The sequence below is a fragment of the Erpetoichthys calabaricus genome, chromosome 1 (genome assembly GCF_900747795.2).
Source record: "Erpetoichthys calabaricus chromosome 1, fErpCal1.3, whole genome shotgun sequence".
NCBI classification, from domain to species: domain Eukaryota; kingdom Metazoa; phylum Chordata; class Cladistia; order Polypteriformes; family Polypteridae; genus Erpetoichthys; species Erpetoichthys calabaricus.
In genome coordinates, this window is record NC_041394.2 from 142,330,160 (window position 1) to 142,352,205 (window position 22,046).

At 41.1% G+C, this 22,046-nt stretch overlaps 1 protein-coding gene across 2 annotated transcripts in view; it reads right to left on the minus strand.

The window, feature by feature from the left end:
- The window catches only part of LOC114655461 (BCL2/adenovirus E1B 19 kDa protein-interacting protein 3-like), a 63,135-nt gene that overhangs the window by 22,631 nt on the left and 18,458 nt on the right, over positions 1-22,046 (minus strand). For both annotated transcript variants that reach the window (XR_007934228.1, XM_028806477.2), the window contains exons 2-4: positions 21,663-21,852; positions 1,284-1,371; positions 49-155 (exon numbers count right to left, since the gene is read on the minus strand). Coding sequence is in view for 1 of the 2 variants with exons in the window: in XM_028806477.2 (XP_028662310.1) it covers positions 49-155; positions 1,284-1,371; positions 21,663-21,852 (385 nt within the window). In the remaining variant the exon portion in view is untranslated. The remainder of the gene's footprint in view (positions 1-48; positions 156-1,283; positions 1,372-21,662; positions 21,853-22,046) is intronic.

Below are 22,046 nucleotides of genomic sequence, written 5' to 3' on the forward strand. Positions count from 1 at the left end.
TTGTACATCTTCTCAGTTGAATATGCATTGTTCATTTGGACAACTCACTTAGGAGGGATGTTTTCAGGCCTGCTAGACCAATCTGCTACCCAATCAGCACTTTTCTTTAGCAATATGTCCTCTTCTTTTTCCCTGTCGATGCCTTCCTCTTCAGACTGGATGGGATAAAGTCAACAGAATATGTTTCATAAAAATGAATTCGAAACAGTAAAATGTGTTATCAATACTGGCATACAAACAGGAGATTCGAAAAAATTGTCAAGTTCAATGCAAGGAACAGTAAACCATGCTAGAAACAATTTAATTTAGATTATACAGGGAGCCCAAGACCATTAGACATCAATTGTTGACAAACCACATTTTTCTGGTTATCATACTACACAGAGACATGAATCTTATCCTTTCTTCATAGTCATAAGAGCTCAGTGGAATGAGGATTATTTAAGTACACATGTACACCGAGGCTTCTTTAGAACCTCAGGATGAAATGGAAAAGCAGAGGGAGAAAACTAGAAATAATAATACAAATGATGTTAAATTGTTATTATTTCAAAACAGTCAACTGGTTCTCATATTACAAAAATTAAACAGAATTTAAAAGGTTGCCTTCAAGACTGTTATCAGACTTTTGCCACAAAAGTATTAACCAGCATTAGGAACAGTAAATGTATGCAAGATCCCACACAACCAAAAAAAAAAAAAAAACGGTGAAATGAAAATATAAAGTATTTTCTTAAAGATAAGAATGACAAGTTAAAAAGTTACCATGTCATAATCATAGGATCAAAGCAAACACGAGTATTAGTTGCAATCGATTCTTAGTAACTCAACAGTGGTTTGCATCATCGACCATATGATGACAACATTTACTTAATAGATTTTGCAAGCAAAGTGTTGCCTAGATTCTGAAATACTTTACAAAATAGTTTAATAAAATAGTTTAGTTGGATAAGTTAACACAAATCTGGGGTTATAAAAACTACCATTTAGAGAATGTAGAAATCACAAATAATAAATGACACTGCCATTTATAAAAATCCAACAGAATGTTTCATTAAAACGTGAAAAACTACAAACTGCAAAAATTTGCAAGATCACATGTCTACCTCTACAACACCAAAAGTGAGGTGGTGTTGGATTGTGTGAAAGCACAATCTTACCTTGATTACCTTTGCAAAAATCAAAACCGGAGAGCAAAAGTCTATTTTGAGTTAGAATTTGCCATTTCTCTGTAAAGTCACACATTTCCCTCTTGCAGCAGAACTTAGCATAAGAATGCCTACCTGTGTACTAGTGTTATCTCGGCTGGTGTGCATTTCCACATCGAAAGAAATTTGTCCTTCATCATCAGGTGTGTGTGGTCGAGGAGGACTGAAATTCAGAAAAAAAAATAGTAAAACAAAAATTCAAAATCATCTTCAAAAGTGCCAACAGTAACAGGTTATATCCTCACAAATTACATTACAACTGTGTTCATGAGACACTAACTAAACAATACATTTATGAAACAAAGAGAAAGTGCAGGAGGACTACAAGGTGACCAACTATTTTAGTGGTGAACATAAATAAAATATCAAATGTCTATAAAACAATTTACATTTTCAAAGAGACTGGACACTATATTGTTACCCTGTCTATTGGAATTTCATGTATTAAAAACTAACATAAGGAAAATACCATTTTATCCCTATTTTCTTTTAATTTACATTGTAGTAATGCAGATTTTGTTTTCAAATTTTTAAAAATAACTGGGAGTGTGCATCTTAGATGCATTTTAAAATTGGTATGTGGAAAATTACTGGATGAAGTCACTGGTAACTTCAAACAAAAATAAGCAGACTGAAAATAAAACAATTACAAATGGCCACTGAAAAGTATTCAATAATTGCACTGTTGACTCCAGTGGCAGCCAATGCATTTTAAATATTTAGTTGTGAATTTACAGCTTTCAAGGATAAAATAAATATAAGAGAGATCATTTCAACACAAATTTGTTTTGATTTTCAACACAAATGCATTGTCCTGCATAATGCAGAAATGACACCTGATTTTAAAACATAAACCAATTTGCAGAAATGGGTTGTCATGAAAGACCAACATCTAAAGGAAAAAAAAAATATTTTGTGGCTGGAAATTGACTGTTTATAATTACAACATGGGTACAGCATACAGTATGGATTTACCAAAATATATCCATCCATCCATCCATTTTCCAACCCGCTGAATCCGAACACAGGGTCACGGGGGTCTGCTGGAGCCAATCCCAGCCAACACAGGGCACAAGGCAGGGAACCAATCCTGGGCAGGGTGCCAACCCACCGCAGACCAAAATATATACAAGATGCAATTCTACTAATGTTTATGTTTTACACTATAGTCCACTCTAAAGGCAAATATACTATGGTTAGTCTAACAAGCAAAAATGTAACAATTTTTTTTTGTAAAGTTTTGTGATTACTGCAAAAAGGGGCTTAGCAATTTTGTATCATTGACAATAATACTAGTATCTTTAAAAATAAATAAATAAACATTTTTTTTGTAATATTGCAATATTAACACTAGAAGTGTCATGCATGTTTTGTGTACTAAAAATCGCAGATGCCACATCAAGCTGTGTTCAAATCCTATTGTTCTCACTAATGTCCCATCAACACAGCATAGTGAAAATTAAGTTATCCCATGATATAATTTGCATTGCATTGTAATTCATATTTCATGATACAATATTCAAACAATTTGACATCTCTTTATTATAAAAAGAAAATCTTTTGAGATGGAATGACTAGAAGACAATACGTGATTATCAAAGAAGACAAATAAAAGACCCGTGAGACGAAAGAATGGCCATGGAGCATCTCGCAGGGATACAGAACATGAGATTCAACGCGACAGCAGCTGCGCGTTGAATAATGCTCTACCTTCTTACACATTTATTGAGTGTGTCGAGCAGCGTTTTGCTGTTAATCGTGCTGCAAATCCAAGATTTTTACAGTGACAAATGAGGTTTAGGGAAGAATTTGCAGCTTTTCTTGCCAACTACAATACACACTCATATGTAAGGTGAGAATAAAAACCTGTTTTTTACTCAGAAGATATTGAATAAATGTCTGTCTTCCGTGCTTGGGCACGTTTAGTGATTACACTGTTCCCGAATGATACTGAACCATGCTCGGGTCCACCTCTTCCAAGTGGGCCAGGGCACAAGTATGGTTGGCCTGGCCTGCAGCGATCACACTAGTCAAATGAACTAGACTTTGTGGGGTTACATGCGGACAAACATGCTCAGGCATAGAACGAATTGCCAGTGTGAGTACATCCTTTGAATTTTAACAACAGCCTTCAACTTCTGATCTCTCTCATTGTCCCCTTTGCAATGTACGAGATAAAAACATAAAAGATGTGGATGATCCACTAAGGACTCAGCACCTCCTCCTTATCTTTTCCTTCTCCATCACCCTCTCACTAACCACCAATATCAACAAGCACCGTACAGCAATGATACAGCCAGTACCTCTGTCTCTTCTCTTCATTCTAAGTTTGTTCAGCGAGTATGACATACAGTGGTGTGAAAAACTATTTGCCCCCTTCCTGATTTCTTATTCTTTTGCATGTTTGTCACAGAAAATGTTTCTGATCATCAAACACATTTAACCATTAGTCAAATATAAAACAAGTAAACACAAAATGCAGTTTTTAAATGATGGTTTTTATTATTTAGGGAGAAAAAAAATCCAAACCTACATGGCCCTGTGTGAAAAAGTAATTGCCCCCTTGTTAAAAAATAACCTAACTGTGGTGTATCACACCTGAGTTCAATTTCCGTAGCCACCCCCAGGCCTGATTACTGCCATACCTGTTTCAATCAAGAAATCACTTAAATAGGAGCTGCCTGACACAGAGAAGTAGACCAAAAGCACCTTAAAAGCTAGACATCATGCCAAGATCCAAAGAAATTCAGGAACAAATGAGAACAGAAGTAATTGAGATCTATCAGTCTGGTAAAGGTTATAAAGCCATTTCTAAAGCTTTGGGACTCCAGCGAACCACAGTGAGAGCCATTATCCACAAATGGCAAAAACATGGAACAGTGGTGAACCTTCCCAGGAGTGGCCGGCCAACCAAAATTACCCCAAGAGCGCAGAGACGACTCATCCGAGAGGTCACAAAAGACCCCAGGACAACGTCTAAAGAACTGCAGGCCTCACTTGCCTCAATTAAGGTCAGTGTTCACGACTCCACCATAAGAAAGAGACTGGGCAAAAACGGCCTGCATGGCAGATTTCCAAGACGCAAACCACTGTTAAGCAAAAAGAACATTAGGGCTCGTCTCAATTTTGCTAAGAAACATCTCAATGATTGCCAAGACTTTTGGGAAAATACCTTGTGGACTGATGAGACAAAAGTTGAACTTTTTGGAAGGCAAATGTCCCGTTACATCTGGCGTAAAAGGAACACAGCATTTCAGAAAAAGAACATCATACCAACAGTAAAATATGGTGGTGGTAGTGTGATGGTCTGGGGTTGTTTTGCTGCTTCAGGACCTGGAAGGCTTGCTGTGATAGATGGAACCATGAATTCTACTGTCTACCAAAAAATCCTGAAGGAGAATGTCCGGCCATCTGTTCGTCAACTCAAGCTGAAGCGATCTTGTGTGCTGCAACAGGACAATGACCCAAAACACACCAGCAAATCCACCTCTGAATGGCTGAAGAAAAACAAAATGAAGACTTTGGAGTGGCCTAGTCAAAGTCCTGACCTGAATCCAATTGAGATGCTATGGCATGACCTTAAAAAGGCGGTTCATGCTAGAAAACCCTCAAATAAAGCTGAATTACAACAATTTTGCAAAGATGAGTTGGCCAAAATTCCTCCAGAGTGCTGTAAAAGACTCATTGCAAGTTATCGCAAACGCTTGATTGCAGTTATTGCTGCTAAGGGTGGCCCAACCAGTTATTAGGTTCAGGGGGCAATTACTTTTTCACACAGGGCCATGTAGGTTTGGATTTTTTTTTCTCCCTAAATAATAAAAACCACCATTTACAAACTGCATTTTGTGTTTACTTGTGTTATATTTGACTAATGGTTAAATGTGTTTGATGATCAGAAACATTTTGTATGACAAACATGCAAAAGAATAAGAAATCAGGAAGGGGGCAAATAGTTTTTCACACCACTGTATAGGGTGACCAGATGCATAATTTTTCCTTGATATGTCCTGTTTTTGGTCCTTAACATATAGTTTTGTTCCAAATTTTACAGTAATCCTGGATTTTGTTCTGTTCATTACCCAGGCTGTGTGCACAAATGTTGTCTTAACATATTTTCATTTGTTTCATGCACTACCTGAAGGTATTTTGAACTTTTGCACAATATGTAACTTACATTGCTTGGAAAAGTGGAGAGTATTGCTTAAATTAAATTGTGCAGATTTAACTTTGTTAATATCCACAAAGAGATGACAAACCTATTTACAACTGAATACAATAATAATAATAATAATAAATAATAATAATTCATGCTCATAGGTACAAAAGCATCTATTATCCAACCCGCTATATTCTAACTACAGGGTCACGGGAGTCTGCTGGAGCCAATCCCAGCCAACACAAGGCGCAACGCAGGAAACAAACCCCGGGCAGGGCGCCAACCCACCGCAGGGAAGTCCAAACAAATGTGTAAATTTATAGACAAAAAATACTTATGGACACAAACAGTGGGAAGATAAATGTACTATCTGTAGAGCTCCCAGGTCTGAGTCAGTAACGAATAAAGGTGCTGGGTACTTGGAACCACAAAGCACAAAACTGCTGTTAAGAAAGATAATTTGTCAGTAAAAGTGACAGAATATGTTGTGAAAACAGGGAAAACACAGGATGCTGTGGCTATATCTGAGGATGATTTGGCATTTCCACATGGCTAAGCTTTACAGTTGCAAATCAGATGGACTGTATATCTGCTATATTAAAAGAACTGTTCCCAGATTCCAGCATTACAGAAACTGTCATGTGCTCGCACCAAGAGAGCAGCATAATTAATGCAATGAGTGCTTCATATTTTGTTAGCTCTAAAAATATTTTTGAGAAATACCTTACTGAGACATTGCAACTGATGAGAGCAAATATGGTACAGTCAAAATATGGAAACTTTATGCTTAAAATAGGGCTTTTCTTTTTTTGCCATTACGGATTTGAAACATCAACTATGTTAACAGTTTAAAACATTTGCCAAGACATTTAATTATAACTAAGAAGATTAAACTGATAATGAAAAGAAAAAGATTAATCAGTTTGAAGGCAAGTGGCAATCACCCTGACTCAAAAAATATCTCTATTTTTGACAAGAGTGCATTATCTGAGAAAGTATTATGCGCTGGAAGATATGTAACAATCTGTAAGAGATAAGCACTGAAACCAGCATTACAGGATATGCTAGCTTTCTTTTCAAAAATCTAAAACTGTGATATACTGTATAATAGCCGAATATGTTCTGCCTCATTTGATTAAACAAAGAAAATGCTTCTTTGTTTTCATAATCAGTAATTGATAAGGAGTTTATTTGCACTAAATATACACTTTCATTTCCAGTACTAAAGTTAAAGTTAGTGTCTTTATTCACATGCATATTCTACCTTATTTGATTGCTTACATTTTCCTGAAGATATACTGTATAATAAGTATTATTGCAAGTGTACTGATTAAATTTACACAATAGAACAACAGGTAATTAATTTATTTCTTTTTCTATTGACATTTACATTGAAGACTATATTTGGTTTATACTTATTAGTTATTGTTGACTATTTAACCCTTTGATTGTTTAACTTAGTTTAAACATGTAATTAACCTTTCACAAAGGGGTTTTACGAATTATTGACTCTAAATTACATACCCAAAAACGACTGGCTTTTATTCTGCTTATGTAATAAAGGAGTTGTAAATGGCTGAACAGTAGTTAGTATAGCACTCCAAATTTTTAGAAGTATTTATATAATTAAAACACCTTTGTTTACACCAGTATCGACTAAATAAAAAAAAAATGGTGCTTTAGGAATTTCTCTCCAAAAAAAAAAACTGGACTTTACTGTACATAACCAAGAGATTTTATGATACATAACTGTGAAATCAAAATTCAACTCCTCAATCTCTCAGCTAGCATTGTGCCAAGATTAGATGTCACATCCCATTGCAAAGTTATACTGTTTGGCAGAGTGTTTCTCTGCCACTTTTGGGTCCCGCACATGTACAGTGTGCACTTGTTGAAGGTCTAATCTGCACATACACAAAACTAACACCTTCCCCAACTGAAGATGTCTGACCAAACGTATCAACAGCAGTGTGTTTGATTTTGTTTTCCCATTTCTAATTACGTTTGCTTCAACCTCCCCTACTCCCCAAAGATCACTCAATTTTAATTCCCATTTATATTCACACTAATTTTTGGATGTGGGGTGGGAGGAAAATGAAGCAAGTGTGATTAGAAATGGGATAAAAAATATTTAACAGCGCTGTCAATCCCTTCAGCATTTTTAGCGGGGGGTGGGATAATACCCTGAACAAGTCAGTTGCTGAAACAGCTCTTTCATTTTTTTTCACTCTTATGTACTCATGACCCAGCAACAAGATACAGTGACATTCGACTGGTAGTCTAAAGTTAAATTGAAAGAGCGCAGCACTGAAAACTAACATAAGGACAACGTGCAGCAGACAGTGTCTGGGCATGGAAAATGAGCCCATGACATATGAACTGTAAAGTTGCATGCTGCAACATTTCACAGTTATACTATAAGAAGTACTTACAAATCAAATGTAGCATCAAGTCAATTAGCTAACACATGTTTCTTAACAGATCAAAACTGTGATCAGAATCTGACTCAAGGTCTTCATATTCCATATCACTAACATTTCGTACCTATTTTAGGTATTCCTCAACCAAATGTTTTCTTCTTAATGAAGAAGAAAATTACATTTCCCTAGTACAAACTTCATGTCTTATTGCGTATGAACCAAAACATTCCCCATGCACTCCCACAGAAGCATGTGCATAAAGATGACCAGTCACAAACCCAATTTATTTCTTATCTTTTACGCACATTTGTGGCATGTAGTATCAATGACCAATCACAGACAACTATACATTATTGGAATGCTCTGATCCTCAGCTATGCAATGGTTATGAGCCTTTCACTGTATGTATCTTTGATAAAAGCAGATTCATTCAGTTGTGATGTGCTGCTCACCTCAGCCTATATGTGTGCAATTTACATATTGTACTAATGAAAGAGAGCAGACAATATGAAAACTTAGGATTTATTTGAAATAGGACATCCTTGGGTATGTGAAAGTACCATTATTTTTTTGGGGGGATTGAGTTGTAGGTTTATCGCAACGTACACAAAATACTTTTAAATATGGCAGTATCCCATTGATGGGACACCTTGCAAACAAATGAAATTTCACATAATACAGCGAGTTTACTGCTGGTTACCATTTTTAATAACACTTTCAGGAGTAATTTTACAATTTTTTCATCTTCATCAATATCATTATCATAAAAATGTCCTAAAATATTCTGACATAATTTTAAACCCATATTGTCTCACCTTTAATACATTTGAAAATTATCTCTTTTTTATAGTTATTTGTTTCAAAAATAGGCTTTACAAAGGAAGTATCAAATATATAAAATGAAACACAAGTTTAGTGAATTAATATTAAGAAAAATGAAACTTTGTTCAATAAGAAATACAATCAAACTCATACAGATCACAGAAACAATCAAGATTTCTAATCATAAACCACACTATAGACCCCATCCTGCTGTTTCTCCTGTACTCAAAGAATAAAGGGTCTGTTTGTAGTGACAAGACTTTTTAATATAGTGTTGTTAGGATAGTGTGGGTATTCTTTATCAACCCTGAAAATCTCAGTAATGAATTCTAAAGTCTGTCTAGTTTTCAGTTTATTTTATGAGACAGATAAAAGCATATCTAGGGGCAACTTAATACCTCTTAAATTGTTTCAACAGAAATATCTTTATTAGCATTGGTCTCTAATAAATATTCAATTTAACAGGTAATAACCTTAATGAAGTCACTCCCTAGAATTAAACAGTTTAGTTGCCTGCATTATTATAACCCAGCCACAGGGGATGCACAAACCAGTGTGTTTCTTTTTGCCGGTCCCAAGCCCGGAGAAATGGGGAGGGTTACGTCAGGAAGGGCATCCGGTGTAAAATTTTGCCAAATCAATATGCAGACAACAATACAAATTTCCATACCGGATCGGTCGAACCCCAGGTTAACAACGACCGCCACCAGTACTGTTAGCCAACAGGGTGCTGGCAGAAATTGGACTACTGTTGGCCGAAGAAGGAGAAGAAAAGGGGGAAGATGTGTCCGGAAGCAGGAGGAGAGGAGGAAAGTAAAGAGAGTGGAACTGAGGGTAGGAACTTTGAATATTGGCAGTATGACTGGTAAGGGAAGAGAGTTAGCAGATATGATGGAGAGAAGGAAGGTTGATATATTGTGCGTGCAAGAGACTAAATGGAAGGGGAGTAAGGCCAGGTGGTTTAGAAGTGGATTCAAATTGTTCTACCATGGTGTGGATGGGAGGAGAAATGGGGTAGGAGTTATTCTGAAGGAACAGTATGTCAAGAGTGTTTTGGAGGTGAAAAGAGTGTCAGGCAGAGTAATGATTATGAAGCTGGAAATTGGAGGTGTGATGATGAATGTTGTTAGTGAATATACCCAGCAAGGTGGGTGTGCAATGGATGAGAAAGAAGATTTTTGGAGTGAGTTGGATGAAGTGATGAACAGTGTACACAAGGGACAGAAAGTGGTGATTGGAGCGGATTTCAATGAGCATGTTGGTGAAGGGAACAGTGGACACGAGGAGGTGATGGGTAGGTATCGTGTCAAGGAGAGGAATGAAGAAGGTCAGAGGATAGTGGATTTTGCCAAACGGATGGACATGGCTGTGGTGAATACGTATTTTAAGAACAGGGAGGAACATACGGTTACGTACAAGAGTGGAGAAAGATGCACACAGGTAGATTACATCCTATGCAGAAGAGTTGATCTGAAGGAGACTGAAGACTGCAAAGTGGTGGCAGGGGAAAGTGTAGTTAAGCAGCATTGGATGGTGGTCTGTAGGATGACGTTGGAGATCAAGAAGAGGAAGAGAGTGCGGGCAGAGCCAAGGATCAAATGGTGGAAATTGAAAAAGGAAGACTGCAAGGTTGAGTTTAGGGAGGAGGTGAGATAGGCACTGGGTGGCAGTGAAGAGTTACCAGACAGCTGGGAAACTACAGCAGATGTAGTAAGGGTAACAGCAAGAAGGGTGCTTGGTGTGACATCTAGAAAGAGGAAGGAGGAAAAGGAAACCTGGCCGGTGGAATGAGGAAATACAGGAGAGTATAGAGAGGAAGAGGATGGCAAAGAAGAAGTGGGATAGTCAGAGAGACACAGAAAGTCGATAAGAGTACAAGGAGATAAGGCGCAAGGTGAAGAGAGAGGTGGCGAAGGCTAAAGAAAAGGCGTATGATGAGTTGTATGAGAGGTTGGACACTAAGGGGGGAGAAAAGGACCTGTACTGATTGGCTAGACAGAGGGACCGAGCTGGGAAAGATGTGCAGCAGGTTAGGGTAATAAAGAATAAAGATGGAAACGTACTCACAAGCGAGGAGAGTGTGTTGAGCAGATGGAAAGAGTACTTTGAGAGGCTGATGAATGAAGAGAACGAGAGAGAGAGAAGGTTGGATGATGTGGAGATAGTGAATCAGGAAGTGCAATGGATTAGCAAAGAGGAAGTAAGGACAGCTATGAAGAGGATGAAAAATGGAAAGACCGTTGGTCCAGATGACATACCTAAGGAAGCATGGAGGTGTTTAGGAGAGATGGCAGTGGAGTTTTTAACCAGATTGTTTAATGGAATCTTGGAAAGTGAGAGGATGCCTGAGGAGTGGAGAAGAAGTGTACTGGTGCCGATATTTAAGAATAAGGGGGATGTGCAGGACTGCAGTAACTACAGGGGAATAAAATTGATGAGCCACAGCATGAAGTTATGGGAAAGAGTAGTGGAAGCTAGGTTAAGAAGTGAGGTGATGATTAGTGAGCAGCAGTATGGTTTCATGCCAAGAAAGAGCACTACAGATGCAATGTTTGCTCTGAGGATGTTGATGGAGAAGTTTAGAGAAGGCCAGAAGGAGCTGCATTGTGTCTTTGTGGACCTGGAGAAAACATATGACAGGGTGCCTTGAGAGGCCTGTGGTATTGTATGAGGAAGTCGGGAGTGGCAGAGAAGTACATAAGAGTTGTACAGGATATGTACGAGGGAAGTGTGACAGTGGTGAGGTCTGCAGTAGGAGTGACGGATGCATTCAAGGTGGAGGTGGGATTAATTCAGGGATCAGCTCTGACCCCTTTCTTATTTGCAATGGTGATGGCAGGTTGACAGATGAGATTAGACAGGAGTCCCCATGGACTATGATGTTTGCTGATGACATTGTGATCTGTAGCGATAGTAGGGAGCAGGTTGAGGAGACCCTGGAGAGGTGGAGATATGCTCTAGAAAGGACAGGAATGAAGGTCAGTAGGAACAAGAGAGAATACATGTGTGTAAATGAGAGGGAGGTCAATGGAATGGTGAGGATGCAGGGAGTAGAGTTGGCGAAGGTGGATGAGTTTAAATACTTGGTATGAACAGTACAGAGTAATGGGGATTGTGGAAGAGAGGTGAAAAAGAGAGTGCAGGCAGGGTGGAATGGGTGGAGAAGAGTGTCAGGAGTAATTTGTGACAGACGGTTATCAGCAAGAATGAAATGGAAGGTCTACAGGACAGTTGTGAGACCAGCTATGTTATATAGGTTGGAGACAGTGGCACTGACCAGAAAGCAGGAGACAGAGCTGGAGGTAGCAGAGTTAAAGATGCTAAGACTGGCACTGGGTGTGACGAGGATGGATAGGATTAGAAATGAGTACATTAGAGAGTCAGCTCAAGTTGGACGGTTGGGAGACAAAGTCAGAGAGGCGAGATTGCGTTGGTTTAGACATGTGCAGAGGAGAGATGCTGGGTACATTGGGAGAAGGATGCTAAGGATAGAGCTGCTAGGGAAGAGGAAAAGAGTAAGGCCTAAGCGAAGGTTTATGGATGTGGTGAGAGAGGACATGCAGGTGATGGGTGTAACAGAACAAGATGCAGAGGACAGAAAGATATGGAAGAAGATGACACGCTGTGGCAACCCCTAACGGGAGCAGCCGAAAGAAGAAGAAGTTGCCTGCATTATGATGCATCAGTTAAGCCCAGTGATTTAAATTCCAAATTAAGGGGATCATAATCATAGATAATGATTTCATCATATTTACACGACTTAAGAAAGGGAAAAATGTTGTTGCCAATAAAGAAAGAGTTAATTCATGAGTAAGTAAGAAAAGTAGGAATATTGCCACAAGGAAGGGTAGAGAAATTTCCATGGCTCTGAGAGGTTATGAACCTTCATGAAGAGTTAAGATTACTGCAGCAGTATTACATAATATGGTAGAAAGCTGTTGTTGACCGATCTAAAACAGGGTCTAATACTCAATTAAAATCTTTTTCCACTATGAGTTGACGCAAGCTCATATTAGGAATTGTTGCTAGAACATTCATTATAAATTCTTTATCATCTGAGTTTGGTACACATATACAAAGAAAACCTGTTTCAGTTTCCTTTTCATTTCTTAATTTCATCACAATAACATAGCATTCTTCAGGATCCATTATTGTCTTAGTAATCATAAAAGGGATTGAAAAAGCATTGCTTTGACTTTTCTTAGTATCAACTTTAAAAATGCTGAACTTTAAAAGCTCAAATCTGAACAGATAAAATTCACCTAAATCCTAATCAGCTCTTAATGTTTTTTAATACTGTAGAGCAGTGTTCTTCAACCACCAGAGCAGGACAGCGCTGCCCGGGACGATGAGTAGAGGTGGCACTGTGTAGGGATACATACTGTCCACTAAGGAGATATGGGGGGCATAGGTTCATTCTTTTGATGATAGTACATTGTTTTGTTAGAATTGAATCAGCTTACCCATCGACAACATATGCATATTGTTTGAAAATACTTTGCTGTGGTATTTCAGAAAGCAAGTTATTTCGTGTGTCATTGTGACATAAAATTTTAAACTCTACAAAATGGAAAGAAAAAAACAACAAAATCTTTTAAAAGCAAAAACAATAGACAGAAGAAAAGTAGTGATGACACTGAAAGTAAGCCAAGTATTTCAAGCTTAAAAGAAACAGTGAAAAAGAATGTGCAACAGAAACTAAAAAAAAAAAAAAGGAAGCTTTGTTAGGCACTACGATAAAGAGTACTTAAAACTTGGTTTCACTATAGCCCCTGGTAGTGAACTATTGCCAGTGCCCTTGTGTGTAGTATGTTCTGAAATTCTGTCAAATGAAGCTGTGAAATCTTCCAGACTTGCATATCATTTGCACTCAAAACATAGCAAACTGATTGAGAAGGCACAGGATTTTTTTTTAAATATTAAGCAACCAGATGAGCAGTCAGGAAATGTAAGTGAAGAAGATGAATGACAAGTTGCGGCTTCAAGTGTCTTATTTAGTTGTTCTTCGATTAACAAAAATTAAAAAAAAAACGTTCATTATTAGTGAAGAATTAGTAAAATCTTGCATCGTAGATGTTGCTTGAGAAATTTTGAGCCCTCAAGCTGCTCTAAAATTTGAGGCTACACCGCTTTTGGACAACACCATTCAGAAGAGAATTGCTGATGTGGCCAATAATATTGAAGAGCAAATTGTAGAGGGGACAAAGAAATCAAGATGTTTTGATTTTTCTTTGTGAGATATAGTGAAGATGAAGACTTTAGTGAAGAACTTCTTTGTTGACTTGATTTACCTGGACGAACCACTAGTTCACAGATATTTAGTGCTCTTAATGAGTATTTTCAAGCGCAGGGCTTAGACTGGGTCAAGTGCGTCGGAGTGTACAGTATACAGACAGTACTGCAAGAAGAAGTGGATGTCACTCTGGGGTAGTTGCAAAAATAAAGGATGTTTCTCATCTAGAAATTTTGTCCACTCACTGCATGATTCACCAGCAGCACCTAGTTGCAAAGAAAAATTCTACTGTGCTAAACAATGTGATGAATGACACAGTGAAGATCATAAATGAAATTCATAGTCAAGCTTTGAACACCAGGGTGTTTATGACACTGTGTGAAAGTATGGACTCTGCAAGAGTGAAACTCTGCATTAATAGAGCCTTTGTTGGATAAGGAATGGATGGCTAAGCTTGCATATATGGTGGACATATTTAGCCTTTTCAGCAAACTTCATATTACTCTTCAACAGTTTTGCACAAATATTTTTCCACTGAGAAATAACACAGACACATTCAAAAAGAAACTGGCTCTTTGGGACAGCCGCGTGTATACAAGAAGAAGAAGATATAGAAATGTTTCCACTTTTGCAAGACTTTCTGATTGCTGCCGACATCAACCAGAAATTCATAATCGATATAATAAGTCAAAATTTAAAGACATTAGTTCAAATCTTTGACCATTATTACCTTTAAAATGATGCTTCTCGTATAGGTAACCTCTGGATTAAGAACCCCTTTGTGGAAGATGTCTACTCATGCACACGTAATCATCATGAAAAAGAAAACTTGATCGAGTTGACTTCTGATGTCATTCTGATGTCCAAACATAAAATGCAATCATTGTTACTGTTTTGGCTATCAATGGGAAAAGAATATCCATCTCTCAGTTACAGAGCTATGGTCATATTTTCTACTAGCTCTATATGGGAGAAGACTTTAACAGCCCTATCAATGATAAAAACCAAACAGAGAAACTGAATGGATGCCATGCAGCACTTCATCTCTCGGAAACAACACTGCAGCCATGGTTATCAAGGGTTAATGGTTATCAAGGACTCTTGCAAAGAAGCAACAGCAGATTCCGCATTAGCATTACCTGAATTAAATATTCCTCTATGAATATTTCAGTTCTATTCTATGATGTTCAATTTTCAATTCTTTTATTAGCATTTTTTTTACTGCTCGGCTTCTGGTTATTTTAGATAATTATTATATTTAAAAGGTAATGCACAAAACACTATATAAGTAACGGTATTTATTTCCACCGTAGTGGTCCCCAAAATAATCCCATTTTCATTGGTCTCCAAGTGTAAAATGGTTGAAACCACTGCTGTAGAGTACAAGTTGTCCACGAATGTTTGTTCTAGATCAGTGTTTCTCAACCAGTGGGTCATGACACCTTGGTCGCTGGACACCCAAGATGGGTCATCAGTTTAAGATTAAAAAAATAAATTAAAACAGCCATCACTTTAATGTCTTATGGGGAGCTACTGATTACAGATATCAGTTCTGTACTCAAAGGGACATTTAACTCCTGCTTAATAGGGAACTGAAATCACTGACATAAGTGCAGTTATGAGAAGATAACCTGTTCTATACAGTACGCTTCATTAAGAAAGACAACAGACAAGTTCCTCAAATGCCCCTAAGTATCAGCTACTCCGAACTCTTCAAATTCCAAATCAGACTTACAAGATTAATCCCAAAAGCCTGAATCAAACATGAATGTTAAAAGAAAACATAACCTAGGAATGTTAAAAAAATATTTAAAAAAAACCACCCAGACTTTCTGAGGTACAGACTTACTTTTACCATAAAGCGTGGTTAGCAACGGTTGTTGCACGTTATCCGTAATGCAGTAGTGCCAACAATAAAAAGTATATTTACAATCATATTCTAGATGATGGGTTTGCTTTAAAATGCAATGTCAGGGGGTAGCAATGTCTACAAGAAAACTCACATTATAAGTTGACATGCCTGCATCTTAGTTTACTCAATGAGGTTTTGTGCAAATAAATACAAGCAACACCTGCTCATCCTACAAGAATGCCCACTTTACTTTCATGTTAATAAATATCATGATTTGAATGTTGTATGTGAATTTCTGTACTTTTGACAATTGTAGCAAAAGCATGTAGCAGTGCTACTTAAGAACTGCATCGGGCTGCTGGGGTCAAAGGTAGCCACAGGCAGTTAAAAGGAGGGCATAGGGCAAAGAGAAAAAAAGTTTGTTTTGTTTTGGTTTGTTGCGGTTATTTGTCGTCTCTCCTGCTGTTATTGGAACTCTAATCATTTTGTCTTGGACTGTATTTGTTTGTTGGGGTCTGGATTGTCTGTCTACCTGTACACTGAGAACTGTGTTGGATTATTTGGTTTTCCGGAAGAGTGGAGCGCTCCTGAATCAACCATCAACCATCAACATCATCAGTAACTACCGGTAGGACTGTATTTTTCCTTCTCCATATCAACATACAGATCGCTGGACTTAACTTGGTCACTTTTCGTCTTTCAACCTGTTTGGTATATATGGACTTTGCTGTGTGGTGTTTGTGTTTATTTTGTTTATGTGTAATATCGCCGAAGGGGTCAGGGGTGGTATTACTGTATCATTACTTATTTCGGGTCATTATATTTGTAATTGTTTGCCATTCCCTGTGTGCTTTATTGTCTCTGTGGTGAGTGTGTGTGGGTCGATCCAAGGCTGGGGACGTTCCTGGGATCTCTGCTATTAAAATAAATAAATCACCGTCATCTTTGACGGTGTGAATCTTAGCGGCCTCTGACCGCTACAGATTTTGGCGAGCCGGGTAGGAGCCAGGTTAATTACGTTCCCTTCTGACCGACTTTACATACACATCCGACAGAAGCATGTCTGTTGTAAGCGCAGTGCAGGGCGAGGAGCTTGAGCTGAGTGGACCGCTGGTGGACGTACGTCCGCAGCCTAGGCCACGTCACGTTACGGTCAGAGCCCCTGAGGAAGAATTGAGCCTGCTGGATTCCCTGTGTGTCTCCAGTCCGGAGCAGCCCGAGACGGATGAGGGACGGCTTCTGCATGACCTGACGTTGCGCCTAGAACAGCTAGAGACGCGGGTGGATCACATCGCCGGCAGTTTTCTCAACCGTGATGAAACCATTCATGATCTCATCGATGCCACGGCCGCCCGAGTTTCCGGTGAGGTGGTTGTGAGGGTGCAGCGTCTGGAGCAGTCCTTCGCAAAGTGTGTGCAGCGCCTGGAAGCCAATATGAGGGAGGAGATCAGGAGGCAGGTGCAGGATAGCTGGCGTGCCGTCACGCAGCCACTGGGGCAGTCGACTCCTTTAGCGGGAGTGGGGATCAACTGGGGACAGTCGTCCTTGTCCATTGCGATGCCGTGGATGGAGTTCCCTAAGCTGGCCCCTCAGTGTGCACCCACGGGCATTGTCGACTTTGTGGAGGAGGTCGACTTGTTCGTGGAACTGCATCCTCTGAGTGGAGCCGAGCTGCGGGGATTCCTGAACACGGCACTCAGCGGGCCGGCATGCTCTTGGTGGTTTGCTGAGCGGCACAAGTGTAACACCTGGGCGGAGTTTCGCGCTGCCTTCCTGAAAGCATTCCTCTCAGATGAATACCAGGTGCTGTTGGAAGAAAAGCTCCGGACCTTTGTACAAAAGCCATCGCAGAGTCTCAGGGACTTTGTCTTTGAGTTCCGTGCGTTGTGCCTTAAGTGGCGATCTGACATGCGTGAGGAAGAGATATTGCGACGAGTCCTTGACGCTTGTGACCCTCGGGTGGCGGCTACTCTGAGGGGGGTCGTGAAGTCGGTTGATGAGTTGGTGAAGGTGGGGTCCCGAGTGGAAAAGGACTGGGCAGTTATCGGGATTAGTGGGTCTAGAAAGGGTCCCACGTCTCGGGATGTCCCCTGTCCCAAACCACGAGGAAAAGCCCCAGTGGATCCCCGTGCCGATCTCACCCTGGTGCAAGCCACCTTGCCCCTCTTAGTGCTGCCCGTACAAGTGCGAGGTGTCACTGGAGAGGCGGTCGTAGATACAGGGAGCACTTATACCCTTATGAAATACAGCTTGTGGGAAAAGGTTAAAGTGCCTCATGAGCAGTTAAGGGGAAGTGCAAAAGTAAAATTCTTTCTTGTGGATGGAAGGGCGCACGGGGCCAGGAGCAGGGTTCCTATGAGGCTCTGCTTACATGAGACACACTGGGAGACAGAGGTTTACATCCTGGAAGATGACCACCTGTCAATGCCCTTATTACTGGGAATGGACTCTCTTGTGTCGGTAGGTCTGACTATCCATCTGTCGCGGCTGGAGTATGAGTTGCCGGGGGGTGAAGTCCATCGGTTTGGGACGAAGGCTCAAAGCAATCTGGTTTGGCCTAACTTGTGTTATTATCTCGCGCAGTTGGTGGATGAGCCCAGCACAGTAGAGAAGGCTATTCTTGAACAGCCGGAGCTCGTTCAGCCACTGCTTAGGAGGTGGCACTCGGTGTGGACGGACAAATTGGGTCGGACTGAGGTGGTGTGTCATCACATTCACACAGTCGACCCTGTCCCTGTTCGGCACAGAGCCTACAGAGTGTCGCCTCTGAAAAGAGGAATAATCAAGGAGTGGGTTGACCAGATGTTGGCAGAGGGGGTCATTGAGCCTTCCACCTCGCCATGGGCTAGCCCTGCGGTGCTCGTTCAGAAGGCCGACGGGACCTACCGATTCTGTGTGGACTATCGGGAGCTGAACAAGAAGACCCTGGATGACGCTTACCCCATGCCACTCATTCATGACATCTTGGAGTCTTTGCATGGGGCAGCAGTGTTCAGCTCCCTTGATTTGAAGTCAGGGTATTGGCAGGTGAGGATGGAGAAGAGTAGCATGGAAAAGATGGCCGTCATCACCCCGGAGGGGTTGTTCCAGTTTCGGGTGATGCCCTTTGGACTGAAAAACGCTGGGGCGTCATTCCAACGGCTAATGGAGCAGGTACTCCAGGGACTCATTGGGAAGACCTGTTTTGTTTATATTGATGACATCATTGTATTCTCCCCATCTGTCCAACAACATCTCAAGGACCTCGATCACATCTTCCAGAAACTGCATAAGGCTCATCTCACCCTCAACATCAAGAAGTGTAGATTTCAGCAAGACCATCTGAACTTCCTCGGCCATGTGGTGTCAGCAGACGGGGTCCGAGTGGACCCGAAGAAAATTAAGTCCATCTTGGACTACCCAGCGCCCCAGGAGGTAAAAAGTCTCCAGCGCTTCCTGGGGATGGCTGGATGGTTCCACAAATTTGTGCATGGGTTTGCCGACATCGCTGCCCCTTTGTTCCAGCTGCTGAGGAAGGGATCCCCCTGGGAGTGGTCACCAACGTGCCAGGACTCTTTTGAAAGACTCAAACAGGCCCTGATATCGCCACCAGTCCTGGCACAGCCTGATCCTTCATTAACCTTTCAGGTCCACACTGACGCAAGTGACCTCGGGCTCGGCGCCGTTCTATCCCAAACTAGTCAAGGAGAGGAAAGAGTGGTGGCCTATGCTTCTCGGTCACTAAAGGGCGACGAGTATAATTATTCCACCACCGAGAAGGAATGCCTCGCTGTCGTGTGGGCCGTGGAGAAGTGGCGGCACTTCCTGGAGGGAACATCGTTTGAAGTCTACACTGACCATAGGGCTCTGACCTGGGCATTCAATTGCCCGAAGACCACGTCTAGGCTAACAAGGTGGGTATTGCGCCTCCAACAGTTCACGTTCAGGGTGTGCTATCGGAAGGGTTGTGCTAACGTTGTGCCCGATGCCTTATCACGGGTTCACGAGCCCGCGCCAGTGGTATGTGCGGTATCGGTATCTAATCCTTGGCCTGATCTTCCCCTGAACATGCAGGAAATCGTTCAATCTCAAGCAGCCAGTCCTGTATGTCAGGGGTTGAGGCCTGACCGCATACATTATAGGGAACTTCAAGGGGCACTCTATCGCTGCGTTCCAACAAAAGATCGGGGTTACCATTATCAGTTGGTAGTGCCCGAGACATATGTGCCCAAGTTCCTACAGTATTATCATGATAGCCCGATCGGTGGTCACCTTGGACGTACTAAAACACTGTTTAAAATCTTGGAGGTGGCATGGTGGCCGACTGTACGCAAAGACGTCTGGTCCCATGTCCAGACTTGTACCACCTGTCAGCAATACAAAACCCCACCTGGTCTCCCCTCGGGACAGCTTCAGCCAGTAACCGTCACTACCCCGGGGGAAAGCCTAGGCGTGGACCTAATGGGACCATTTCCTACTAGCAAGGACCGGAAGACCTACCTGATGGTGGTTGTGGACTATTTTACTCGTTGGGTGGAGCTATTCCCTTTGGCTAATGCCACCGCCAAGAAGATATGTTCCACCCTGAAGGATGAGATATTTACCCGATGGGGGGTGCCGAAGAACATCATCACAGATCGGGGCCCGCAGTTTACCGGCTCAGAGGCCGAAGAGTTGTGGAAACAATGGGGGGTGGTTCACCTGAAAACGACAGCATACCATCCCCAATCAAATTGCACTGAGCGGGTGAATCGGACCCTGAAGACCATGATAGCATCCTTCGTCGGAGACCACCATCAGGATTGGACAAAGTGGCTGCCTGAGCTGCGGTTCGCATTGAACACGGCGGTGCACGAGGTTACAGGTGAAACCCCTGCATTGTTAGCTTTAGGCAGACAGATAAACGGTCCTCTAGAAAGGATCATCGAGCTCAACCCACCTAAACCAGACACATCACTACACAATCACCTGCAAAGTATTCAACTAATCACACAACAGGTAAAGGAGAGGATGGTGAGGTCCCAGTCCAGACAATCTCAATCGTACAACCAGAGACATAAGCTTGTGCAATTCTCGGTTGGGGAGAAAGTCTGGATCAGGACTCATCCCCTCTCCAAAGCCTCTGAGAAATTCACTGCTAAACTGGCTCCCAAGTGGTTCGGCCCGGCTACGGTTGTACAAAAGAAGGGACCAGTGACCTACGCAATAGAGTGGGGATTGCCAGGGACTAAGAAAATAGACACTGTAAACATCTCCAATCTCAAGCCTTGGTTCGGCCATACACCACGGCCTGGGGGTGGGGATTGTAGCAGTGCTACTTAAGAACTGCATCTCCCAGCAGCCCTGCTGCAGCTGCTGGGGTCAAAGGTAGCCACAGGCAGTTAAAAGGAGGGCAGAGGGCAAAGAGAAAAAAAGTTTGTTTTGTTTTGGTTTGTTGCGGTTATTTGTCGTCTCTCCTGCTGTTATTTGAACTCTAATCATTTTGTCTTGGACTGTATTCGTTTGTTGGGGTCTGGATTGTCTGTCTACCTGTACACTGAGAACTGTGTTGGATTATTTGGTTTTCCGGAAGAGTGGAGCGCTCCTGAATCAACCATCAACATCATCAGTAACTACCGGTAGGACTGTATTTTTCCTTCTCCATATCAACATACAGATCGCTGGACTTAACTTGGTCACTTTTCGTCTTTCAACCTGTTTGGTATATATGGACTTTGCTGTGTGGTGTTTGTGTTTATTTTGTTTATGTGTAATATCGCCGAAGGGGTCAGGGGTGGTATTACTGTTTCATTACTTATTTCGGGTCATTATATTTGTAATTGTTTGCCATTCCCGGTGTGCTTTATTGTCTCTGTGGTGAGTGTGTGTGGGTCGATCCAAGGCTGGGGACGTTCCTGGGATCTCTGCTATTAAAATAAATAAATCACCATCATCTTTGATGGTGTGAATCTTAGCGGCCTCTGACCGCTACAAGCATGTTAATTTTACTGACCTGTCACAAGAGGAGCTACTCTGGCTAGATTCATGTTGTGCATCCAAAAGAATCTTCTCCATATCTCCATTATGAATGGAGGATGATGAAGGCACATGTTCCAGGCCCCCGTTCCGCTCGTTGCCATTTTCAGCAGCAGTTGTTCCATTCCCATTTCCATTCCCGTTCATCTCAAGCTCCACCCAAGACCCTGCAGAAAGAGAATGCACAGTAAAAAAAAAAAAAAAAAAATGTTGAAACATGTTTCAAGTAAATATTTCAATAATAGAATTAAAAAAGAATGTACAGATTGAAAACACTCTCATAAAACATGTACTTTATATTGAATAAAATTTTATTCTGTCATACAGGAAAAAAGTTTGTGTTTCCCGAAAGCACAAATAT